The sequence below is a fragment of the Phycodurus eques genome, chromosome 12 (genome assembly GCF_024500275.1).
Source record: "Phycodurus eques isolate BA_2022a chromosome 12, UOR_Pequ_1.1, whole genome shotgun sequence".
In the NCBI taxonomy this organism is placed as follows: Eukaryota; Metazoa; Chordata; class Actinopteri; order Syngnathiformes; family Syngnathidae; genus Phycodurus; species Phycodurus eques.
This window is the reverse complement of record NC_084536.1, coordinates 16,309,930-16,331,363: the sequence shown is the minus strand read 5'-3', so window position 1 is coordinate 16,331,363 and position 21,434 is coordinate 16,309,930. Positions and strand designations below refer to the sequence as shown.

At 39.0% G+C, this 21,434-nt stretch overlaps 3 protein-coding genes across 7 annotated transcripts in view; 2 read left to right on the top strand and 1 right to left on the bottom strand.

Moving 5' to 3' along the window:
- Positions 1-1,242: 1,242 nt before the first annotated feature.
- Positions 1,243-13,016, bottom strand: dcaf17 (ddb1 and cul4 associated factor 17). Of its 4 annotated transcripts, none has more exons than XM_061692639.1 (15): positions 12,908-13,016; positions 10,101-10,267; positions 9,914-10,017; positions 7,255-7,345; positions 7,039-7,175; positions 6,874-6,952; positions 6,467-6,556; positions 6,285-6,389; positions 5,450-5,552; positions 5,201-5,343; positions 4,755-4,864; positions 4,279-4,366; positions 4,097-4,180; positions 2,225-2,380; positions 1,243-2,163 (listed from the first exon to the last, which is right to left on the bottom strand). In XM_061692639.1, exons 2-15 carry the CDS (start codon positions 10,230-10,232, stop codon positions 2,056-2,058), a joined length of 1,530 nt encoding a protein of 509 aa, XP_061548623.1. In that variant the 5' UTR covers positions 10,233-10,267; positions 12,908-13,016; the 3' UTR covers positions 1,243-2,055. The 4 variants fall into 4 exon arrangements, with proteins under 4 accessions (XP_061548623.1, XP_061548625.1, XP_061548624.1 ...); XM_061692641.1 differs by having other exon boundaries at positions 6,285-6,350; XM_061692640.1 differs by having other exon boundaries at positions 7,255-7,315.
- Positions 12,584-20,400, top strand: mettl8 (methyltransferase 8, methylcytidine). Of its 2 annotated transcripts, XM_061692647.1 has the most exons (11): positions 12,584-12,642; positions 13,910-14,068; positions 14,226-14,317; positions 14,409-14,728; positions 15,257-15,306; positions 15,455-15,515; positions 15,795-15,934; positions 17,574-17,680; positions 17,785-17,850; positions 17,975-18,079; positions 20,317-20,400. In XM_061692647.1, the coding sequence occupies exons 2-10, from the start codon at positions 13,917-13,919 to the stop codon at positions 18,028-18,030; spliced, it is 1,044 nt and encodes a 347-aa protein (XP_061548631.1). In that variant the 5' UTR covers positions 12,584-12,642; positions 13,910-13,916; the 3' UTR covers positions 18,031-18,079; positions 20,317-20,400. The 2 variants fall into 2 exon arrangements, with proteins under 2 accessions (XP_061548631.1, XP_061548630.1); XM_061692646.1 differs by lacking the exon at positions 20,317-20,400 and having other exon boundaries at positions 17,975-18,122.
- tlk1a (tousled-like kinase 1a) overlaps positions 20,113-21,434 on the top strand; it is a 20,517-nt gene continuing 19,195 nt past the window's right edge. The window contains 3 exon segments of the mRNA XM_061692638.1: positions 20,113-20,455; positions 20,457-20,495; positions 20,497-20,533. Of these exon segments, the coding sequence (XP_061548622.1) occupies positions 20,414-20,455; positions 20,457-20,495; positions 20,497-20,533 (118 nt within the window). The 5' untranslated portion in view covers positions 20,113-20,413.

Below are 21,434 nucleotides of genomic sequence, written 5' to 3'. Positions count from 1 at the left end.
GGTTTTCAAAACTGGTGCCCATGGGTTCTGCAAATGATTTGCAATAATTTATGTTGTATCATTTTCTTTCGGTGTGTACCTACTTGTGGGGACCAGTGAGGCAATAAAAAAAAAACATACTATAAACCAGTGATTCTCAAAGTGGTTTACTAGTACCACTAGTTGTATGTGCGAAAGAACCACTAAGTACAGTTTAGTTGTATTTCACATTATAGTACATTTGCATTTAATCGTTAAGAACTGTTTTTGTTTTTTTTACTTTTCTTGAGCCACACTTTGATGTGCAATACATTGTAATTCAATAATTTAAGTAGTTTTTTTAATTGTCCTCTATCTAAGAGCAGTGTTAATGTTCAAACTGTGAATATTGTTACAGTAGCTTACAATATTAAATATACCTTTAAGAACAACAAATATTTTGATTGACACTTAAGGCCTACTTCGCTACTGTATTTGATTATTAGTCATGATTGTGGCACTTGAAGAGCTAAGTATTTTTTTAGGTGGTACTTGGTGTAAAAAGTTTGAGAACCACTGTACTAAACCAAGTACTCCTCTCTATCTTCATTTTGGGCCAATTAAAACCTCTGATATAACCGCAACAGTCTCTCGCGAATCACTTGGTGTGCAGCATTTCGAGCTCACGACAATGGCTAAGAATTTAAATACGTCAAGTAGTGCTAAGAACCAAACTAGGTAAAGTGATAAAATACGAATGTTAAGGTTAAAACGTTTTTTTTGTTTTTTTTCTTCTTCTTAAATCTGTTAGGATTATGAGTGTCTTTTTTATAATCTTCGGCGGCTTCGCTGGCTGCAGCTCTCAGAATAGTTCCCTACGAAAGTCGGGAAACGTTCCACAACCACACCAGGGACTGTGACTCACCCGGATGTTGTGAAACCATGCTGCTCCTCCATGTGTCTGTTCATTTTCACAATGAACAAAATAAGGGTCCACTCATGTACACAAGCACGTTAACTGTGTGAGGGAACCAATGTAAGATGGACTAGAATTATGCGTCATCATGCAAGATCCAGATCAAACCACCACTTTTAGAGCGCTTTTGTGACAGGAGACATTCTTTGTTTCTTTTTACCAAAAACATCTAAAAAACATCATTAACAATAACATCTAATGACTTCGTCAATAGCCCTGTCAATCTATCGATTAAAACTAGCAATTATGGTTAAATTGTGTTCGACTGATTTAAATAACAATGACATAACGACTCTCGTAATGAAATAACAACGTGATGATTTATTTAATTAAAAAAATGACATATTTTCTACAGAAATATTCAACTTAAACACTGTACAAAGTAGCAGATTGGAATAAACCTAAAGGTCCCATATTTTACCAAACCATCTTTTTCTAGTATTTGGGATGATATTGGCTCCATGGTGCTTCAATAAACATGTGAAATATGAATTAAAATCATCCATGCATTCCTGAGTTACAGATGTTTTTCTGCCGAGAGGCCTGAAATCAGGTCATTCGAATTTCTCGAGCTTATCTACGTCAACAACATAACACGTGTGCTCTCACAAGTAGTGAGGGCTTGGGTCTTCTCCACGGAGGCAACCAATCAGAGGAAAGGGAGCTGTCTTAGCCAAATATGGGCAAAGCGGATACAAAACTGGGTCAAACAGAAGTAGCTGTCAGAGGGGCCTTTTCTGGATACTCGTATAAAAAAAACCAAGGTATTTGTTAAAAATGAAATTGACACTTTTATACTAAGTCTGTGTTAGAGGTTTACTTTATGGAGGCCTAAATAGCTAAAAAATGGCACCTTTAAGTCAATTTTTCAGGGGTATTTATTTTTCTGGTGACTTTTTACTTATACTACTTACTTTTTAACACAAATATCTATCTATCAAATATCTGCTCCCCGGGCACTTCCGCTGCCCCCTGCTCCAGTGTGTTGCAGTAACAAGTGTGTGTGTTCACTGTGATGGGTAAAATGCAGAGAACAAAGTTTGTGTGCATCCATGCATGTTCATGACAATAAAGGTGATTCTTCTTCTAAAACTAAAAGCAGTTTCACTTCTCCTTTGGTGCTATCTGGTGGCAGTCTTGAGCTTGTAGACATGGCAGCAGACATTGTTGTTCTTTTGTTCAATATGAACAATTGTGTCTTTGTCAAATACCAGATCATGCCTGTAAGTCTGAAACCAAAGATGAAAGGTTCACCTCAGTACACTGGCACATGAGCGTGTCGTTACTCACCTCATCCCATTTTTCCAACAGATCAACAGTCTTCAGTAACTGCCCACTCTGGTTGTCATGTAGCCGGACCTGAGCCCTTCCCTCCCCGTCTGCACCATTGGTGACCACCACTGCCAAAAGGTCCAGCTCGTCCTCATATACTACCATACGGAATGTCTGAAACATTTGTTACTTTTTTAGATTTTCTGTCCACATTATTTATTTCCTGGTAGCATGTGGTCCATTTGTTTCAGAAGCCAGTGCACACCAAAACACATTCATTGTTTTTCAATGTGTACTGCTAAGGGTTTGGATGTGTGTTTAAAAATCACATATTATTTTCTGTGTTTTCGGGAACATGTTTGTTTGTGTTCCTGCAAGAATCAAAATAGTTTCATGTTGCTAAAGAGAAGATGTTAGTTCTTTCATGGAAAGAAACTCTTCATATTTGCGGAGAATAACCTTTCAAAGTTATAGGTAAGAATACTTTTAGTTTTTCTGACAAAAATAACCCTCATGAAAATCGGTTGGGAAATGAGCACGTTATACTTTAATTTCAGTGTACAAACATGGCCTTTTATGGGAATGTTGCCTCCAACACATACCAGTATATTATTAAAGCACCTACAATGCTTTGTGTGAACCATGACAGTTTTTTTAGAAAGCTAGCTTGTTAATGTATGGCTCATTGTCAGTAAATTGTCATTTGTGAGCATTAACATCATATTTTAAACATTTATTTCAGTGGGCAAATAAATGTTTTAAATAAATGTAGCTTTTATATGTTTAACTATTTATGTTGTTGTTTATTTCAATAGTACAAATAAATACAAATAAATAAATCTTTTCATTACAGTCTACCTGTTTTTGTTTTTTCCTTTCTTGCCCCCTAGAGAAAGCATGCCGATCATGTGAAGCGATACAAACATTTCCTGATATGTATTTATTGGGTTGGAAATATCATTTACTTTTTACATATTTTGTACTTAAGTACATTTATAAGTGTATACTTTTGTAGTTTTACTTAAGCAAGGGGGTTGCTTCAATACTTTGACCAGAGTTGTTTTTGTACAAGTATCAGTACTTTTACTTTTGTCACCTCTGGTGTTTGATCAAGGAAAATAATTAGATCGCCTACCAACAAGCAATAATTCCGGCTCCCACAAACTGGTTATGTGTCCTTAAGGCACACAGATGAATCCCGTGATTTTAAGAAAGTGCTCCTCATTTCAACTAATTATGTGTTTGAAAGAAACTTATCCACAGAATCAATAGATTCTATTCCAAACCACCAATGGCACAATAAAGAGCTGTCAAAGTATTTCAATGGAGAGTGTCGACCCACAAGGTTGCGATGGGTTAGACTACACTAGAATAGCCTTTATTGTCGTTGCGGTGCACGAGCAAATTGAGATGCTTCTCCATGGTGTGACATAAAAAAGAGAGAAAGGAAAAAGATATTGTTCATATGAAAATAATACATGTATTTAATGTGTATATAATAATAAATAAATAATGTGCATGAGGCAGTAGAAGCTATTTAAAAAAAAATAGAAAAATAATAAGGCGACTTGGTAACACTTGTAAACATGCTGGTAATATGGCACTTGTATGTTATATTAATAATACACATGTATGTTATTCATATTATGAATAATACGCTTGGAGTTATTGCAGTTGGATAATGTAAGGAGGAGTCCAGGGGTGTGTAGTGTGGTGAATTACGTGGGGTTTTGATTATGGCTGTTGAGTCAGGTAATGACTTTTGAGAAGTTGTTGTTGCTGAGTCTGTGTGTTACGAGAACATCAGTAAGGAGTTTGGTGAGAGGGAAACAACAGTTGGTCCAATCGTCTATGAATCCAAAATAGCTATCATTTGCTGTATTTTCATACCTCTTGATCGGGGTCATCATCGAGCCGTTGGAATCTTCTCCTCACTGTGCGACCTGACGAGGTGACAGTGACTTGCGAGGTAGACTACAGTAGATATATATAACAGAAACATAACATTATGAAAGATTAAGGAAATATAAGCGACACAAAAACATCCATCCATACCAAAGCATAACACTTACGATGTTGGGCTGATGAGTTGCCATTGAGAAATCTTTTACTACCTTTGATGGCAATCCACTGTTCAACTCACCAAGGATTTTTAGAATGCTGGGAGAAAAAAAATGCATTTACCAAAAACCACCAACAGCAGCTAAATGATCTTGATGATGAAGGAGGTACTGAGATTGTCATGCAAGTTGTTTTTACAAAGCTGTTGAGGTCTTTACAAAGACACCACAGTAATATTCTGTTTGAATGACACTATCAGAAATGTCTGAATTAAACAATGTATATTCTTGTTCTTGTAGTTTGCACTGGTAGAGAACTGTAATGTCATACTGAGGGATCAAATGTTTATTTTAATGCATTAAGATGCCAAGGGGCTAAACCCTAGTAAAACATAATTTAGTTTAAATTATTACCTTTCTGATAAGGTTAATCACACATTATTGACGGTATACCTAATATTGAAACATTGTTCCTTTGTACTACTCACTTAATGGTGTTGGGCCCCACATGAATGATTCTTCCTGAGTCATCAGGATGGAAGAAAATTACGTCACTCTCTAGAGAGTAACACTTCATGTTCTGTATTCCATTTATGGCCTACATCGATTTAAAAAGAAATAAGACTTAGCTGGGGTACATTCTGAAGTGTAGAGTGTAGCTCAGGGAGGAAAGTGCTTAAGAAGGTATCCAAAGCAGACATAAATAGAAAGAAGTGGAACAAAAGCAGCTTTTAGAAGAGGACTAAAAACAACTGTCAAAAACAACTGTGCCCTCACCCCACTTAGGCTGACATTTCACTTTGTTGCTGACCAATTTAGCACTGTGTTACATTCAACACACTTAAAACTCAAACTATCTGAATGTTACAATTTGTACATTATTTCTGTCATTCATGTCTAAATTTTCTTCCCGTTAAGAGTTTATTTTTTATACCATCGTGCCGTCTTTAAGTGAGCAGAAGTGGTGAGTCCCTTGATGACATTTTTGCGGTGGTGTGTGAATGTAGTGCCAAGGAAAGCCTCCAATCTGCACACCATTATTGGAGCAGGACACTTCGAAAAGCACAGGAGGGCAATCTATGTAATCAGAGCAGAAATTAAGCATTGTTACCCCAAATAAAAAGTCTTATTTCGAGGTCAAGAGTATTAATACAATCTTAATCACAAACTGTATTATACGTACCTGTAATCTGGATATTTACCGGGATGCCAAATGGAACATCTCCCACTGTTTTGCCACTGAGAAGTGAACTTGCCTTCCCAAGCATTAATTTCTCCACCAAGTACTACACAAGAAAACACTTACTTGGTGTTAGCAATGTAGTCAACCAAAATGAAAGGACAGTTTACTCAAATAGTGGCTGGGTGTGTTTTTTTCACTCTATTTTATAAATAAGGATGATGTAATCAATGTCTTATGTTATACGGTAATCATTACATAATGATTCTGGTATATTGTGACTATTTATCAGCAACTGTTCATGTGGACCAGAAAACAAATAAATAATTAAAACACCACTTGTGTTAATTTGGCAAACATGGTAGTATAGTACATGTCATAATAATGGTAAATGCAGTAGGGCTGAAATGATGAATCAAATAACTCAAACAATTAGTTAAAAAAAAAAGTCAAAGCAAAATCTCTGCCTCAAAGCTCCGCAGCGATCATATTTCCACACAAGACTAATGTTACTGCAGTCGGACGCACCACTCCTCTTACAAATAAATTGGCGCAATGTCGGCGAGCCGGGACGAAAGAGTGCGTAAAAGACAGAATGTCCAAAGTCTGGATTATTTCACACTTAAAAAAGAAGATAAAGTACAACGTGTCTACTGCCAAGCATGTACCCACAACAGCACATCTACGCTAAAGGAGGCATTTGAAGTGAGGCAATTATGTATCCAAGTGGATGAGAAAGCAGGCAATTCATTGAGGCATGGCATTTTATAGAGGCCATTATTTTAAGAAATACAGTAATTAAATGATTAATATTTAGTATGGCATGGAAGATACACACCTTTTGCACAATGTGCTCAAAGCTAAACAGCTTCACTGCCTTGCTATAGGAAACAGCCAGAACACCCTGAGATAAAACAACATCAGTAAAGCCGCTCCCGAATACCTGCAAGATTGACATGGATCTCCTCATACCAAATCCCTGCTATAAGCAAAGCACGTTACAAGGATAAACGTACAAACCTGTTTGTTGACTTCCATCATGCCCACAATTTGTAAGGGGAAAACTTGGAATATGGCCAGATGAATCACTGTATTCTGTGTGATACCAGCCTGGTAAAATAAGAATAAAAATAAACAAACTAGTCCCGTGATTCACCCTGGGCTTTAATAATCTTGTCATTGCGGCACTTCCTGATATTTAGTATTAGATGCTCAATGGACATTTGACACACTTGTACCATTTGATGAGATGAAATATAGTAAATAGTTCAACAACCTAATTACTTACGGAATTATACTTGGCAGTTGTACACAACCATACTACATTTTACGGAGAGGTATTTCTGATATTTTGGCAATGTCAAAAATGTTAAATTAGGTAACTTAAGTGTTTCAAACACCTCATGATACGATCAATTCATTCATACCTGTCGTGCTAGGGGTGTGGCTTTGCTTTGAACAGATTTAACATAAAATATCTCTTGAGAAATATCCCAGGTTAGATACCTGAAAAAAAAATGCAAAATGAAACACAGATACTTTGTTTAAATAAAAAAAAAAAAACTACAAAATGCTAAATGTTTTCCATTTACCTGAACTTGTGTTTTGAAGAGAGGAAAACTCCTTCCAACTCCTGTCCCGTTGAGTCTGATAAGCGATACAACCAATTATTGGCTGTCAAAAACAAAAGGCTGGGCTTGTGATCAGAAGGAGAGTCCAATGTGGTTTCCTGCCAACAACAAAGATTCACAGTTATGGTCATCATAAAGGTATAGATGTAAGAATATAATATTTTTGCCGTGACTTACAAGTGGGCTCTGACACAGCAAGGTATCTTCAAACTTATCGATTTTAGATCGTTTAGGCAAACTGTAGAGAGCATGAGGCTTGGAATGAATACTGAAAGGTTCATCAGAAAGTTATAATACTGTTGTTAATTCACAATGACTTCAGCCTTTAGCATCCATTTAGACAGAAGACAAAATGTGCAAAAATTATGCACAACTTAAATGATCCTGATAATATACAACCCGAATTCCAATGAAGTTTGGACGTTGTGTTAAACATAAATAAAAACAGAATACAATGATTTGCAAATCATGTTCAACCTATATTTAATTGAATACACTACAAGGACAAGATCTTTAATGTTCAAACTGATAAACTTTATTGTTTTTAGCAAATAATCATTTACTTAGAATTTTATGGCTCCAACACATTCCAAAAAAGCTGGGACAGGGTCATGTCTGTGTTACATCACCTTTTCGTTTAACAACATTCAATAAACATTTGGGAACTGAGGACACTAATTGTTGAAGCTTTGTAGGTAGAATTCTTTCCCCTTCTTGTTTGATGTACAGCTTCAGCTGTTCAACAGTCCAGAGTCTCCGTTGTCATATTTTACGCTTCATAATGCACCACACATGTTCTGTGGGAGACAGGTCTGGACTGCAGGAAGGCCAGTCTAGTACCCGCACTCTTTTACTACGAAGCCACACTGTTGTAACACGTGCAGAATGTGGTTTGGCATTGTCTTGCTGAAATAAGCAGGGGCGTCCATGAAAAAGACGTTGCTTGGATGGCAGCATATGTTTCTCCAAAACCTGTATGTACCTTTCAGCATTAATGGTGCCTTCACAGATGTGTAAGTTACCCATGCCATTGGCACTAACACAGCCCCATACCATCACAGATGCTGGCTTTTGAACTTTACGCCCATAACAGTCTGGATGGTTCTTTTCCTCTTTGGCCGGGAGGACACGACGTCCACAATTTCCAAAAACAATTTGAACTGTGGACTCGTCGAACCACAGAACACATTTCCACTTTGCATCAGTCCATCTTATATGAGCTCGGGCCCAGAGAAGCCGGTGGCGTTTCTGGGTGTTGTTGATAAATGCCTTTTGCATAGTAGAGTTTCAAGTTGCACTTACCGATGTAGTGCCGAACTGTATTTACAGACATTGATTTTCAGAAGTGTTCCTGAGCCCTTGTGGTGATATCCTTTACATATTGATGTCGGTTTTTGATGCAGTGCCGCCTGAGGGATCGAAGATCACGGGTAATCAATGTTGGTTTTCGGCCTTGCCGCTTACATGCAGTGATTTCTCCAGATTCTCAACCTTTTGATTATATTACGGACCGTAGATGATGAAATCCCTAAATTCCTTGCAATTGTACGTTGCGGAACATTGTCCTTAAACTGTTTGACTATTTTCTCACGCACTTGTTCACAAAGAGGTGAACCTCGTCCCATCTTTGCTTGTGAATGACTGAGAAATTCAGGGAAGCTCCTTTTGTACCCAATCGTGGCACCCACCTGTTCCCAATTAGCCTGTTCACCCATGGGATGTTCCAAACAGGTGTTAGATGAGCATTCCTTAACTTTCTTAGTCTTTTTTGCCACCTGTCCCAGCTTTTTTGGAACGTGTTCCAGCCATAAAATTCTAAGTTAATGATTATTTGCTAAAAACAATAAAGTTAATCAGTTTGAACATTAAATATCTTGTCTTTGTGGTGTATTCAATTAAATATAGGTTGAACATGATTTGCAAATCATTGTATTCTGTTTTTATTTATGTTTAACACAACGTCCCAACTTCATTGGAATTGGGGTTGTACAAACTATATATTCATGGCATACCCACATTTGGAGTTGAAGTGTATTTTAATTGTTAAATGGGTATCTCTAGCTGGAAAGTGGCAATGAGAACTATTCAATTTTTGTAATTTTTTAAGTTTGAAAATTATTTCGATGTGAACATTTTGAGGAGAAGCAATCTTTTGCATTATTCCAAAGGAGCATGATAAACATGTAGCATGAAACCTTTGAATGAACTACAAAATTATAATATTGGATATGCCTTTATACGCTTGGCAATAAAACTTTGTGTCTCAATGTAAAACATATTCACCATCAGCCCTAAGATATCATTCAACATCAATCCATCCATTTTCTATACCGTTTATCCTCATTAGGGTCCCAGATGTGCTGGAGCTTATCCCAGTTGACACCCTGGACTGGTTGCCAGCCAATTGCAGGGCACATAAATACAAACAAGCAATATTTTTGGAATGTGGGAGGAAGCAGGAATTCCCAGAGAAAACCCATGCAAGCACGGGGATAACATGCAAACTCAATACAGGAAGGCTGGAGCCGAAGTTCAAACCCCCAAACCCAGAACTGTGAGGGAGCTGTGCTAACCACCAGATCACAATGCTGCCATTCAACAAACAAACAAAAAAACAAACAAAAAACAATATTTGGCCATGTAAGACTAATTTTAACTGTAAATATTCAGCCACATATATTATATGTACTTGAAATGTCATGATAGAAGATAGTATGGCCACTATTAATACCATGAGTTAACTAGAATCACATTTGTGCCAGCAATACTTTGGGTGAATCATCATGTACTTGTACTACAGTACTACATATTGAAAAGATAATTCATTTGCACTCACCAGCTGTAGCACTTCAGGTAGTTATCTAGGTAGATCTTACCATTTTCATACATTATTGTGGATTTTGAGGTCTTGCTCCACACTTTATAGAAATCCCTATTGTCCTGAATTATGACAATAGATAAAAATGAATTAAACATAAATGGAAACCCCAGCCATGTTAAAGTAGTATTGTGCTTTCACTTACTTCTAGAAGGATGCCCCTAAGGACCTTTATATTGAGCCTAGTTAGAGTCCCACCATCTCTGATACCTCTTCCCCTCCAGCTTAGCACTTCAGCAGCGTTCACGTTCCTTTTTCTCCAGTAAAGCGCCATCATCTGGTGGCATTTCTCTCAACCTTTCAAGAGAGCATCTGCAAGAAAACAATAAACGATTAAATGACATGGCAAATGTGAAAAATACTACTACATTTCCTTCTAAAAAGATAAAAAGAAATTAGAACAAGTCAGTGCACATTGAATGTATAGTTAATGTTCATTACTGAATTCATAACATACAGCCCCTAATAGCTCCTTCTTCCCTTTGCATTTAAACCTTTGAAAGCAGTCAACACAACAAGCACACAGCATTCGTCACACTGAGTGGACACCTAAGGCATGTTAAGTGCTCTCTAAACACGGCAATACAATTTTACAAGTACTGTACTTTTTTTAACCATAGTGTTAACCCTCAGGTGTTGTTCAATTTAACTATCCTTTCAGCGAGCCAATTTTGGCCACGAAGAAGCACAGAGTACATAGTCAGAGAGCATCTGTAATTATTTTTTAAGAGTGTACATCTCTCACTGCAGACGGTATTTAACGAACATCAGGTCTTATCATTAGTATAAAATATGTTTCAATCAAAAACAATTATTTGTTTTTCGAAATGTGTGTAATTTGCTGTTGTGGTGGATAGGCTGACATATGATAGACTGGAATGCCCATGGACCAAGATGTTTGCAGATGACAGTGTGATCTGCAGTGAAAACAGGGAGCATGTGGAGGAACAGTTAGAAAGGTGGAGGCATGTACTGGAAAGGAGAGGAATGAAGATTAGCTGGAATAAGACAGACTATATGTGCATTAATGAGAGGGACGAAGAGGGAAGAGTGAAGCTACAGAGAGAAGAGATAGCGAGGGTGGAAGTCTTTAAATACTTGGGGTCAACAGTCCACAGCAATGATGACTTTGATAAGGAAGAGAAGAAATTGGTCCAAGCAGGTTGGAACAGGTGAAGGAAGATGTCAGGTGTGTTAGGTGACAGAAGAGTCTCTGCTAGGATGAAGGGCAAAGTTTATAAGACAGTGGTGAGGCCAGCCATGATGTCCGGGTTAGAGACAGTGGCACTGAAAAACAACAGGAAGCAGAGCTGGAGGTGGCAGAAATGAAGATGTTGAGGTTATATCTCGGAGTGACCAGGTTGGATAGGATTAGAAATGAGCTCATCAGAGGGACAGCCAAGGTTAGATGTTTTGGAGGCAAAGTTAGAGAGAGCAGACTTCAATGGTTTGGACACATCCAGAAGAGATAGAGAGTTAGTATTGGTAGAAGGATGATGAGAATGGAGCTGCCAGGAGAGAGAGCTCGAGGAAGACCAAAGAGAAGGTTGATAGATGCTGTGAGGGAAGAAGACATGAGGGCAATTGGTGTTAGAGAGGAGGATGCAGGAGTTGGGCTGAAATGGAAAAGACTGAGGTGCTGTGGCGACCCCTAACGGGACAAGCCGAAAGGAAAAGAAGATCCATCAATTGAAAAAAATTAACCATTCAAATTCCAGTTTGTTTGCACAATGAGCAGGTTGTATAACAACCTTTAAAAAAAGACATTTTAATCTTCAGTGTTTACCAGTACCACCTTTTTAATAGTACTGTACAATGTTCCTAAAGCCTGCAGAGGGAGCTTCAACTGTAATTAAATTAAAATGTAATATAGTATTCTTCATGGTCAGCAGACGTGTTCCACTTCTTCAAATCAAAACTTCGTCATTCATTTACTCCATTGGAATGCATTTAGCTTGTAAATGCCTGTTTCAGAAATTAAGAACATGAAATTGCATGAAATTCCTGAAACCAATTTAACCAAATTGGACGATTCAATCCAGCAAATAATAAACAAGGAATTACCGGTAGAAATGTAGTTTGAACTGGTTTGAGCTAGCTAAAAGTGGCCACGATGGAGACAAAAGGTACACTCTGTACAGTATACTATTCACATATTTAAAGAGCTGAAGTTTTTGGTGAAAAAAAAAACTGACAAATATCCACACACTTGGGAATTTTCATTATACTTGCAACAAAACTGCTAAAAAAAAAAAGGTCACCGTGTAGAGCCCAGAGGGTTAGAAAGTCAATATACTACAAAACTGCTATTGCGAGGAATATAAACTAGTATTACAAAAATGTACAAACATGCATAAGCAAAAAATTAAAAATGCATTTACGGAAAAATAACTAAAGTAACAATACATTTTGTGTCAAATCATGAGAAACGTCTCCAGTAGATTTGTTTTCACAGCCTTCTTATTTTACTAAATAAGTAAGGTGCAGAAATGTGGTATTTTCCACAGAACAGAATAAGTCGTACATAAAAGAACTTTACGTTGTGTCTTACAAAATGTACCCGACTACATTTTGACCCACATTGTTCCATTACGTCAAAACCCGTCGACACGCTCACACAAAAGAGACCGAGTACGCATGCGTGAAGGGGAATGCTCCAGTTTATTGCTACAACACGACCAAACCGGGTGATTATAGTCTTGTTTTTTAGTTTAATAACCGATCCTGTTCGGAGGATCCTGGGTCTGAGAACTTTCTTGTCGGATCTCAAATGTATCTAAGTTAAGTTAGCGATGTTAGCGAAAGAGTTATCACCAGGGTATCATATCGTACTCAATCGGATAGATCTTATTCAAAGGGCTATTTTATCTCATTTATTAGCCTAGTCTTGCAAGAGAGATACAAACAATAAATTACACTGAATAGGTAAACTTGGAGTTGTAGTTGTTTTACCGTCGGATCGTTGGATGAATATGTTTATTGAGCCTTCTTGGTTCTGTTTTGGAAGCCTGTCTTCTTCTTGTTAACGTTTTCCACGCACGGTGACTGTCACTCAACAGTGTCAATTCTCACTACTGACACCGACTGGAAGGGAGTGTAACAGCATAAATCAAGACGCGTCACTATCTAACTCGTACAGTACTCCTGCACAAATAAGTTACCAACACGGGTGTTGTATATTGACTAATAATTCATTTGACTCTTTACTTTTGTATGTAGTACGTTTCACACTCTGTACTTTTGTTTTTACTTTTAATGAAGTACAGGAGTTGAATCTACTGTGCGCAGTCTTTTTACACGAATATCTGTACTTATACTTACGTACAGTGGGAGTACTTTTTCCATCTCCTTTTATAACACTGTGTTCCCATAGCTTTGCAAAGGGGTGAACTGAATAACAAAAAAATATATACTTTACTTGCATGTATTTTTTTTTCAGATTAGACAGAGAATTTATGAAAGCAAGAACCTGGTGTTTTTTTTTTTTAGGCTGGCACAAGACACAAGGCATTCGCCACTGAGTCATTCTTGAAGCCGACAAGATCAAACAATTCTCTTAAATAAGGCCATAGCTGGGGAATATCTGGCTTCTCCAAATCTGTTGCATCATCGTTGTTAATACTCCATAGTTCCTGTTCCTCCATGCGGCTGCTGTCCCTATTTTCTCAATCTTGATCTCAGTCAATCAAGATGTCAATCGCGGTTGGCTTTAGCTCTCTATTTACCTTTTTTTTTTTTTACATTGTGGTCACATCCCCTGTTGATTGAAAAAACTAAGGAGCCTTTTTTTGTGACAAAATGATGAGTAATAAGTACATATATCTGTTTAAATGTAGGGAGTTAAAGTAAAAAGTTTTTGTACATCATTACTTCCCAGCACTGCAAATAGTAGACTATTACACTGACTAATTTTGTGGGGCAAATATGTTATTTAATATAGCCGCCTGCTTTCAGAGTATAAATGCATCAATTTCGGAGCCTCTATTTAAGCACACTGGAAAAAGTCTTCAGCAGAGTATCTACAAGATTGAAGAGCACAGAAAGAAGACCTTCGCCTCCGTTGGGTTCAAGAATTCTCACCAATCCTGATGACATCTTTAAGCACAATATGTGGTCAGTGCTTCATTGGACTAATGTGATCCAACATCCTAAAAATATATCTGTGTATTTATTCAATTGAGGAAGTGTGATTTTAGTTCAACCTTTAAATCCAATATATTTTGTAAAATGTGTTTTCCTTTAAATTTATCATTGTTTTCCTAATGTTTAGGGATCATGTGCAGTGGACAGACGAGGACAAAGAAAACGCACTGTTAAAAGCTGTTGAAAACTCCAAAGTGCACATTCCGTTAAGGGAACAAGGCAAGATTGTGTTTAAATTTGAATTGCAAAGCCATTACCTTGCAAATTGATTTGTGAAATATGACATTATTCATAAATGTCTTGTCCACAGGCAAATTTGATACAGAAGCTTGCCACTACTGGGATAAGTTTTATGAGCAACACAAGGATAAATTCTTCAAAGATCGCAAGTGGCTGCTTCTGGAATTCCCAGAACTGCTTCCGTCAGATTCAAAAAGCCAAGCCGGAAATAGCGAGAGCAGCAGCTTCAACAGGGAGGTGGATTGCAGACGTCAGCAACAGAGCAGCTACACACTCTTTGACTGTACCTCAAGACATCAGCACCAATGTCAAGATGCAGAACTGGAAACAAATGAAGCAGCCATGTGGGTTTCTGACCCTGGACAAGACGCCTCTTTCAGGATATTGGAGGTTTTGCAAAATATTATTTTGTGTGTATTCTGAATTTGATGTGTTTTATGGTGGCACGTCGCACATTAGCTTCACTCTACGGAGGTCGGGGGTTCGAATCCGGGGTCTGGTCTTCCTGTGTGGAGTTTGCATGTTCAGTTGCAGATTCAGATTCTGAAAAAGTTATTTCATCCATCCATCTATTTACCATACCGCTTATCCTCACTCGGGTCGCGGGTGTGCTGGCGCCCCAAAACATGCATGTTAGGTTTATTGAAGACTGTAAATTGTCCATAGGTGTGAATGTCAGTGTAAATTGTTCGTTGTGGAAAGTGTACCTTGCAATTGGCCGGCTATCAGTCCAGGGTGTACCCTGCTATTCACTGCTATTCACCTCCAGATCATCCGCGACCCGAATGAGGGTAAGCAGTAAAGAAAATAGATAAATGTTTTTACGACCTGGTATACAAGTTAAACTAAGACAATTTGTGAATTGAAGATCACAATGTTAAATATGCAATTTATATAACATACTGTACATCTTTACAGGTTGGGTGTGGAGTTGGCAACAGTGTATTTCCTATTATTAATAACATCAAGTAAGTGTCACGTGAAATAATACCACAGTCTACTTTGCTTGAACCTCTTCACAAGGTTTTGTGTTTTAAATAACATTCCAGGTCTCATATTTGCATCGTGACATCTTGTGAGCATATTATTTTTGTATGTTAACTTTTTTGTTCACAGGGAAAACGATGCATTTTTATACTGTTGTGACTTCTCTCCGTGTGCTATTCAACTGTTGAAGGTAAGAAGACTTACATTTACATACTGGAGTAATATTTTGAATGTACAGTATCTATTTAACGTGTTCACTTGTCTGCACTCAGTTGTGATGAAGGGTGTTCTTAATACAGTATAGTTCTTCGATTAATGCCATACTGTCTAGAATTAGACTTTGGACAGTAATGAACATTGGAGCTGATGTTCTCTTGTTGCTGTGTAAGCAGTTCTCTGAAAGCTGTTTGGGACATGCCTTGGGAAAGACAACTCTCAGAACATCACTGATTTTGTTCCCCTGTCACAGAGCCATCCCGACTATGACCACTCTTTGTGCCATGCGTTTGTGCATGATATTTGTGAGGAAGAGGGCTCTCTTCCCTTTCCTCCACAGAGTCTGGATGTTATTCTTGCAGTTTTTGTGCTCTCCTCCATTCATCCAGACAGGTGGGTGACGTTTACTGCAAAAACAGAGGAGCGTTTGCTACTTTATTAGCTTCAGACTACATACTTCCAAAAACCCACCAAAGGCATTGTCAGAATGTTAATCTTGATTGAATGCATATTGCAAAGTATTTTTAAGTTATAGCAACAGTATAGTAACACCATTGGGGAGTATATACTTCAACTAAGGTCCCTTTAGCAATTCCTTTGAGGCCAATGTGTTGCAGTACTAACTGCGTAACTACAAGTACAGTGGTGCCTTGAGATACTCTGGAATAGCATACTTTATAAAACAATATAATAACATAATTAAATATGATGTAAAGAATTCAACAGTTTGTGCATCATGATTAATTAATTGCGGCTCCTTCTGGTGTGCTCGACTTGGCCATCAGGGGCAATATAATAAAGTCATGCGGACAAATGAAGCGTTTCACTCCACTACTACAAGTGAATTGGTAATCTGCAGTAATATTAGTTGTTTTTCGTAAAAAAAATAAACAATACATGCCAAGGCTGCCCTTTGTCACCAATTCTGTTCATAACTTTTATGGACAGGATTTCAAGGCGCAGCCGAGGCCGTAGAGGGGGTCCGGTTTGGTGACCTCAGTATTGCAGCTCTGCTTTTTGCAGATGATGTGGTTCTGTTGGCTCCATCAAGCCGTGATCTCCAACTCTCACTGGAACGGTTCGCAGCTGAGTGTGAATCGGCTGGGATGAGAATCAGCACCTCCAAATCTGAGACCATGGTCCTCAGTCGGAAAAGGGTGGCGTGCCCTCTCCAGGTCGAGGATGAGATCCTGCCCCAAGTGGAGGAGTTCAAGTATCTTGGGGTCTTGTTCACGAGTGAGGGAAGAATGGAACGGGAGATCGACAGGCGGATCGGTGCAGCGTCTGTAGTGATGCGGACTTTGTATCGATCCGTTGTGGTAAAGAAGGAGCTAAGCCGAAAGGCGAAGCTCTCAATTTACCGGTCGATCTACGTTCCTCCCCTCACCTATGGTCACGAGCTGTGGGTCGAACAAGATCCCGGATACAAGCGGCCGAAATGAGTTTCCCCTGCAGGGTGTCGGGCTCTCCCGGTGAGAAGCTCGGTCATCCGGGAGGATCTCAGAGCCGCTGCACCTCCATATCGAGAGGAGCCAGATGAGGTGGCTGGGGCATCTGATTCGGATGCCTCCCGGACGCTTCCCTGATGAGGTGTTCCGGGCACGTCCCACCGTTAGGAGACCCCGGGGACGACCCAGGACACGCTGGAGAGACTACGTCTCTCGGCTGGCCTGTGAATGCCTCGGGATCCCCCCGGAAGAGCTGGATGAAGTGGCTGGGGAGAGGGAAGTCTGGGCGTCCCTGGTAAAGCTACTGCCCCCGCGACCCGACCTCGGGTGAGCGGTAGAAAATGGATGGATGCTCTCTAGAATTGGTGTTTGGTTGATGTAGTCATTGATCACAGCATTATGAACACAGTGAAAAATGTAATGAAATCCAATTCCGTGCTGTAGCAAATATTCTGTCTCTTTTGACTGACATTGTCATAGGGGTATTAATATAACAATACTGTATGCTTATTTCTGTGTATATATTGTTGCTATTGTTGTGGTTAATAAGGTGACAGTTCCAGTAAATGAGATTTGATTTACAGGATGCAAGGAGTTGTCAACAACCTATCCTCCTACCTGAAATTTGGAGGGACTTTCCTCTTTCGTGATTATGGGAGATATGACTTCTCACAACTCCGGTTTAAGAAGGGTAAGTCATGGATTCGTTGGACACACTTTCTTATGACAGTCCCCATTATATAATGTCTTGTCTGGATGTAGTCTATTAATGGGTATATATCTTTTCGCAATCAGGTCGGTGCTTGTCAGACAATTTCTATGCGCGAGGAGATGGCACGTGTGTTTATTTTTTTACAAAAGGTATATAAAACTCCATTAATCTGCTGACTGAAGCAATCTTTGTTGTTCAAATAATTTAATGCACTAAACATGTACATCATATAAGACTACAGCCGTGTTTACTGACTGTGTTTCATCTCCACAGATGAAGTTCATAATTTATTTTCCAATGCTGGATTGGAGGAAAGTTCAGAATCTTGAAGATCGACGACTTCAAGTTAACAGAGGGAAAAAAGTGTCAATGCACCGAGTATGGATGCAGAGCAAGTATAGGAAATCATATCCATTTTCACCCTGTTAACACCCCACCATTCACCTTTTTGTGTATGCATGTGTACTATTATGTCATTTGGAGCTTTTATTTTTGACATAATCTGACACGGCGGCGGACTGGTTAGCAGAGGTCTCTCACAGTTCTGAGAACCGGGGTTCAAATACCGGCACCGTCTGTGTGGAGTTTTGCATGTTCTCCCCGTGCCTGCATGTGTTTTCTCTGGGCACTCCGGTTTCATCCCACATCCCAAAAACATGCATGGTAGGTTAATTGAAGACTCTAAATTGCCCGTAGGTGTGAATGTGAGTGCGAATGGTTGTTTGTTTCTATGTGCCCTGCGATTGGCTGGCGACCAGTTCAGCCCTGAGATAGCTGGGATAGGCTCCAGCACGCCGCGACCCAAGTGAGGATAAGCGGAATGGAAGATGGATGGATAATCTGACAGTCTGTACAGTTTTTTGTTGTTTTTTTAAACACATTTTGATATTAAACATGCCAAATGCAACTCTGTGGTGGTTATTTTATGAGTGGATCACTGGAATAAAAAAAAAAAAAAGCACATTTTAATGTACAGTGTATTATACACTCAAATCCCTCTGTTAAAGAAAAACATACATATAGTTATCGAAAACAAAAACAAATGTTGGATAGATGTTAGTCTGCTTCCCTTGTTTATCCAAGTTTCTATACCACTTTTCCTCATTAGGGTTGCAAATAAATTTGAGCCGATGCCAGCTGACTTTGGGTGAGAGGCGGGTACACCGTGGACTGGTCACCATCCCATCAGTGGGCACATATAGACAAACAACCATTCACACCTACGGACAATACATGCTTGTTTTTGGGATGTGGGAGGAAGCCAGAGTATCTGGAGAAAACCCACGCAAGCGCTGGAAGAACACGCAAACTCCACACAGCAAAGCCAGAGCCAAGATTCGAACCCCGAACCTCAGAACTGTGTGAGGCAGACATGCTACTTAAGGCACTCAATTTACATGAGAAAAATCTGAAGGTTCACCACCAAACAAAATATGACCAAAATATTAATAGCATAATTATAATGATTGACTTAGGAGGAAATCTGGACCTATTTAGTTGAAACACAAAGCTATTATTCTCTTGTATGAATGGCAACAGAAGGACACACAGATGAATTGTACTTTCTTCCATCTAGTGGAAGTGCATTTAAGTGTTGTGTCTATCACTACTGTATATGCCGCTAGAATTGATAAATGAACGGATACATTGTTTGTAGGAAATAAACAATACTCTATTTAATAATGCCTTTTCCCACGTGTTTGGGAGATTCTGTTATGGTCCAATGAAACCAAGACTGAACATTTTGGCCATAATTTTTTAAGCATGGTGGCAGCAATCACACTTTGGAGCTGTTTTTCTTCTGCTGGAACTGAGGTTCTAAACAAGGTGGAGGGAATTATGAACACTTCGGAATAGCAGAGTTAGCACAAAACCTTTAGGCTTCTGGTATAAAACAAAATAAATATCTGGAAAAGCCTACTAGAACAGCTGGGGGGTAATCAGACGCACGATAAATAGTAGCAGGTGTTTGTTGAGTCCTATTTAACATGAGTTTGTATGTGACTGGTAATTTCTGAATACAGCCACAACCCCAGTTATACGGGTGTACACAGTTGTGCAACCACATTATCTCAGTTGTTTATTTTGATTTCATCTCTCAAAAAGATTTTAAAAAATAGAAAGTGAGTTGTACAGGTTATAGGTTACATTAATGGTGGATAAAGTTTTGAAATGATTTACAGTATCTTAGTCTCATGACTAATATCACAAAACCTGACATTTTACCAGGGGTGTGTAGACTTTTTGTATCATGTACTATTAGACTTGCCAATAAAACAATGTAGAAAACATGATTTTTATTTATTAATAGTTTTTTAGTGTAACCTAGTCGTTTAATCGTTTTGCGCACCACCTGTGGGCATTTTGCCAATGAAAAAAAGTCTATATTTTGGAGTAGGGAGAGTGTTTGATGTAATTTGTTGTTATTGAGACGAAACATAAAGCACGAACTAATTTTTGCACACGATGCGTGACGTCGGCTTCCACTTGAGGAGCGAGAGAGGGAGCTCAGAACGACACACTAGTACACACAATTACACACAGTACACGTTCTGAGGTACTGTCAAGTGATTGTGTACTACATTTACCAAGTTATAATTACCAGCTTTCTCCAGTGGGTTCGCCCCTAATCGCGACTAGTAATTCCACCGCCGGCGGGTGAGGAAATGCATCGGCGTCGAGGCGTCATCTCCACGGGGAGAAAGTAGCTTGATGAGTGTCCAAAGTAGTGGAAGTTTGGAGGGGCCGCCATCTTTGGTCCCAGCTCTCCACGTCCTCAACACGGACCGTGTTTTCAGCAACATACCACGGCGGTGCTGAAGGCCCTTTAAGGTATTATGAAACGCTTTTGGGGTGATTTAAAAAAATATATATATTTTATTTTTTTGTGTGTCTGTCCTCCTGGGAATTCGTTTTCGTGGGGGGCAGAACGCGAAGGAAATTGTATCGACACGACGGAGTCGTGAATGTTAGCAGAATGTCGGCTCCAAAGTCCATTGAGGCTCTTTGGCTACTAGCTAGCAACATCAAAGCATCGTCTTTTCGAGGGCTCCGGATTGTGGTTTTTACCTTCAAACAATTGCACGCATACCGTCGACGGTTATTAATGAGTAGGAAACGTCGCAATTGTTGTGGATGCTCGTAGCCATGTTAACATGCACCTTTTCCATGAGCTAGTCAAGTTAACGATGAAGGTACAAAAAGGAAAAATGGAGCTGCAAATGTGGGGACAAAGCAATGTCTGCTGGTTGTTACCGATGTTTCTATCACTAGTTGGCATGCTAGTGTATAGGTGTGCATCCACCATTGTGTGGCGATTGTCGTGTCACAACATGACGTCTATCATCACTTTGCACCAAGCTCTGCGTTTAACATTATATGCAGCTAAAGCTTGCCATTAAATGCTAAAACTGCTCGTGTAACGCAAGATTGGGATGTTATCCTTACGTGACCTTTTATCAAACCAGCCCAGAGTAACTTGCTAAATCGGATGGATGCTCCTGCCTGAAAAGCCACAAATTGACACCATTTTAAGTTCAAAGTGGACACATTTGGCCTGTGCATCCTGCCTCTCTTGCTCAGTCGTTTCCTGTAAATGTTGACACAAATGGACATTCTGAGTGAGATTGGGGTATAGAAATATACTATATAGATGGAGAAATTAAGAACAATGACATTTGGTGAAAGTTATTTCTTAGGTACACGTCCAATGCAATGAACCTTGTTGGAAGTG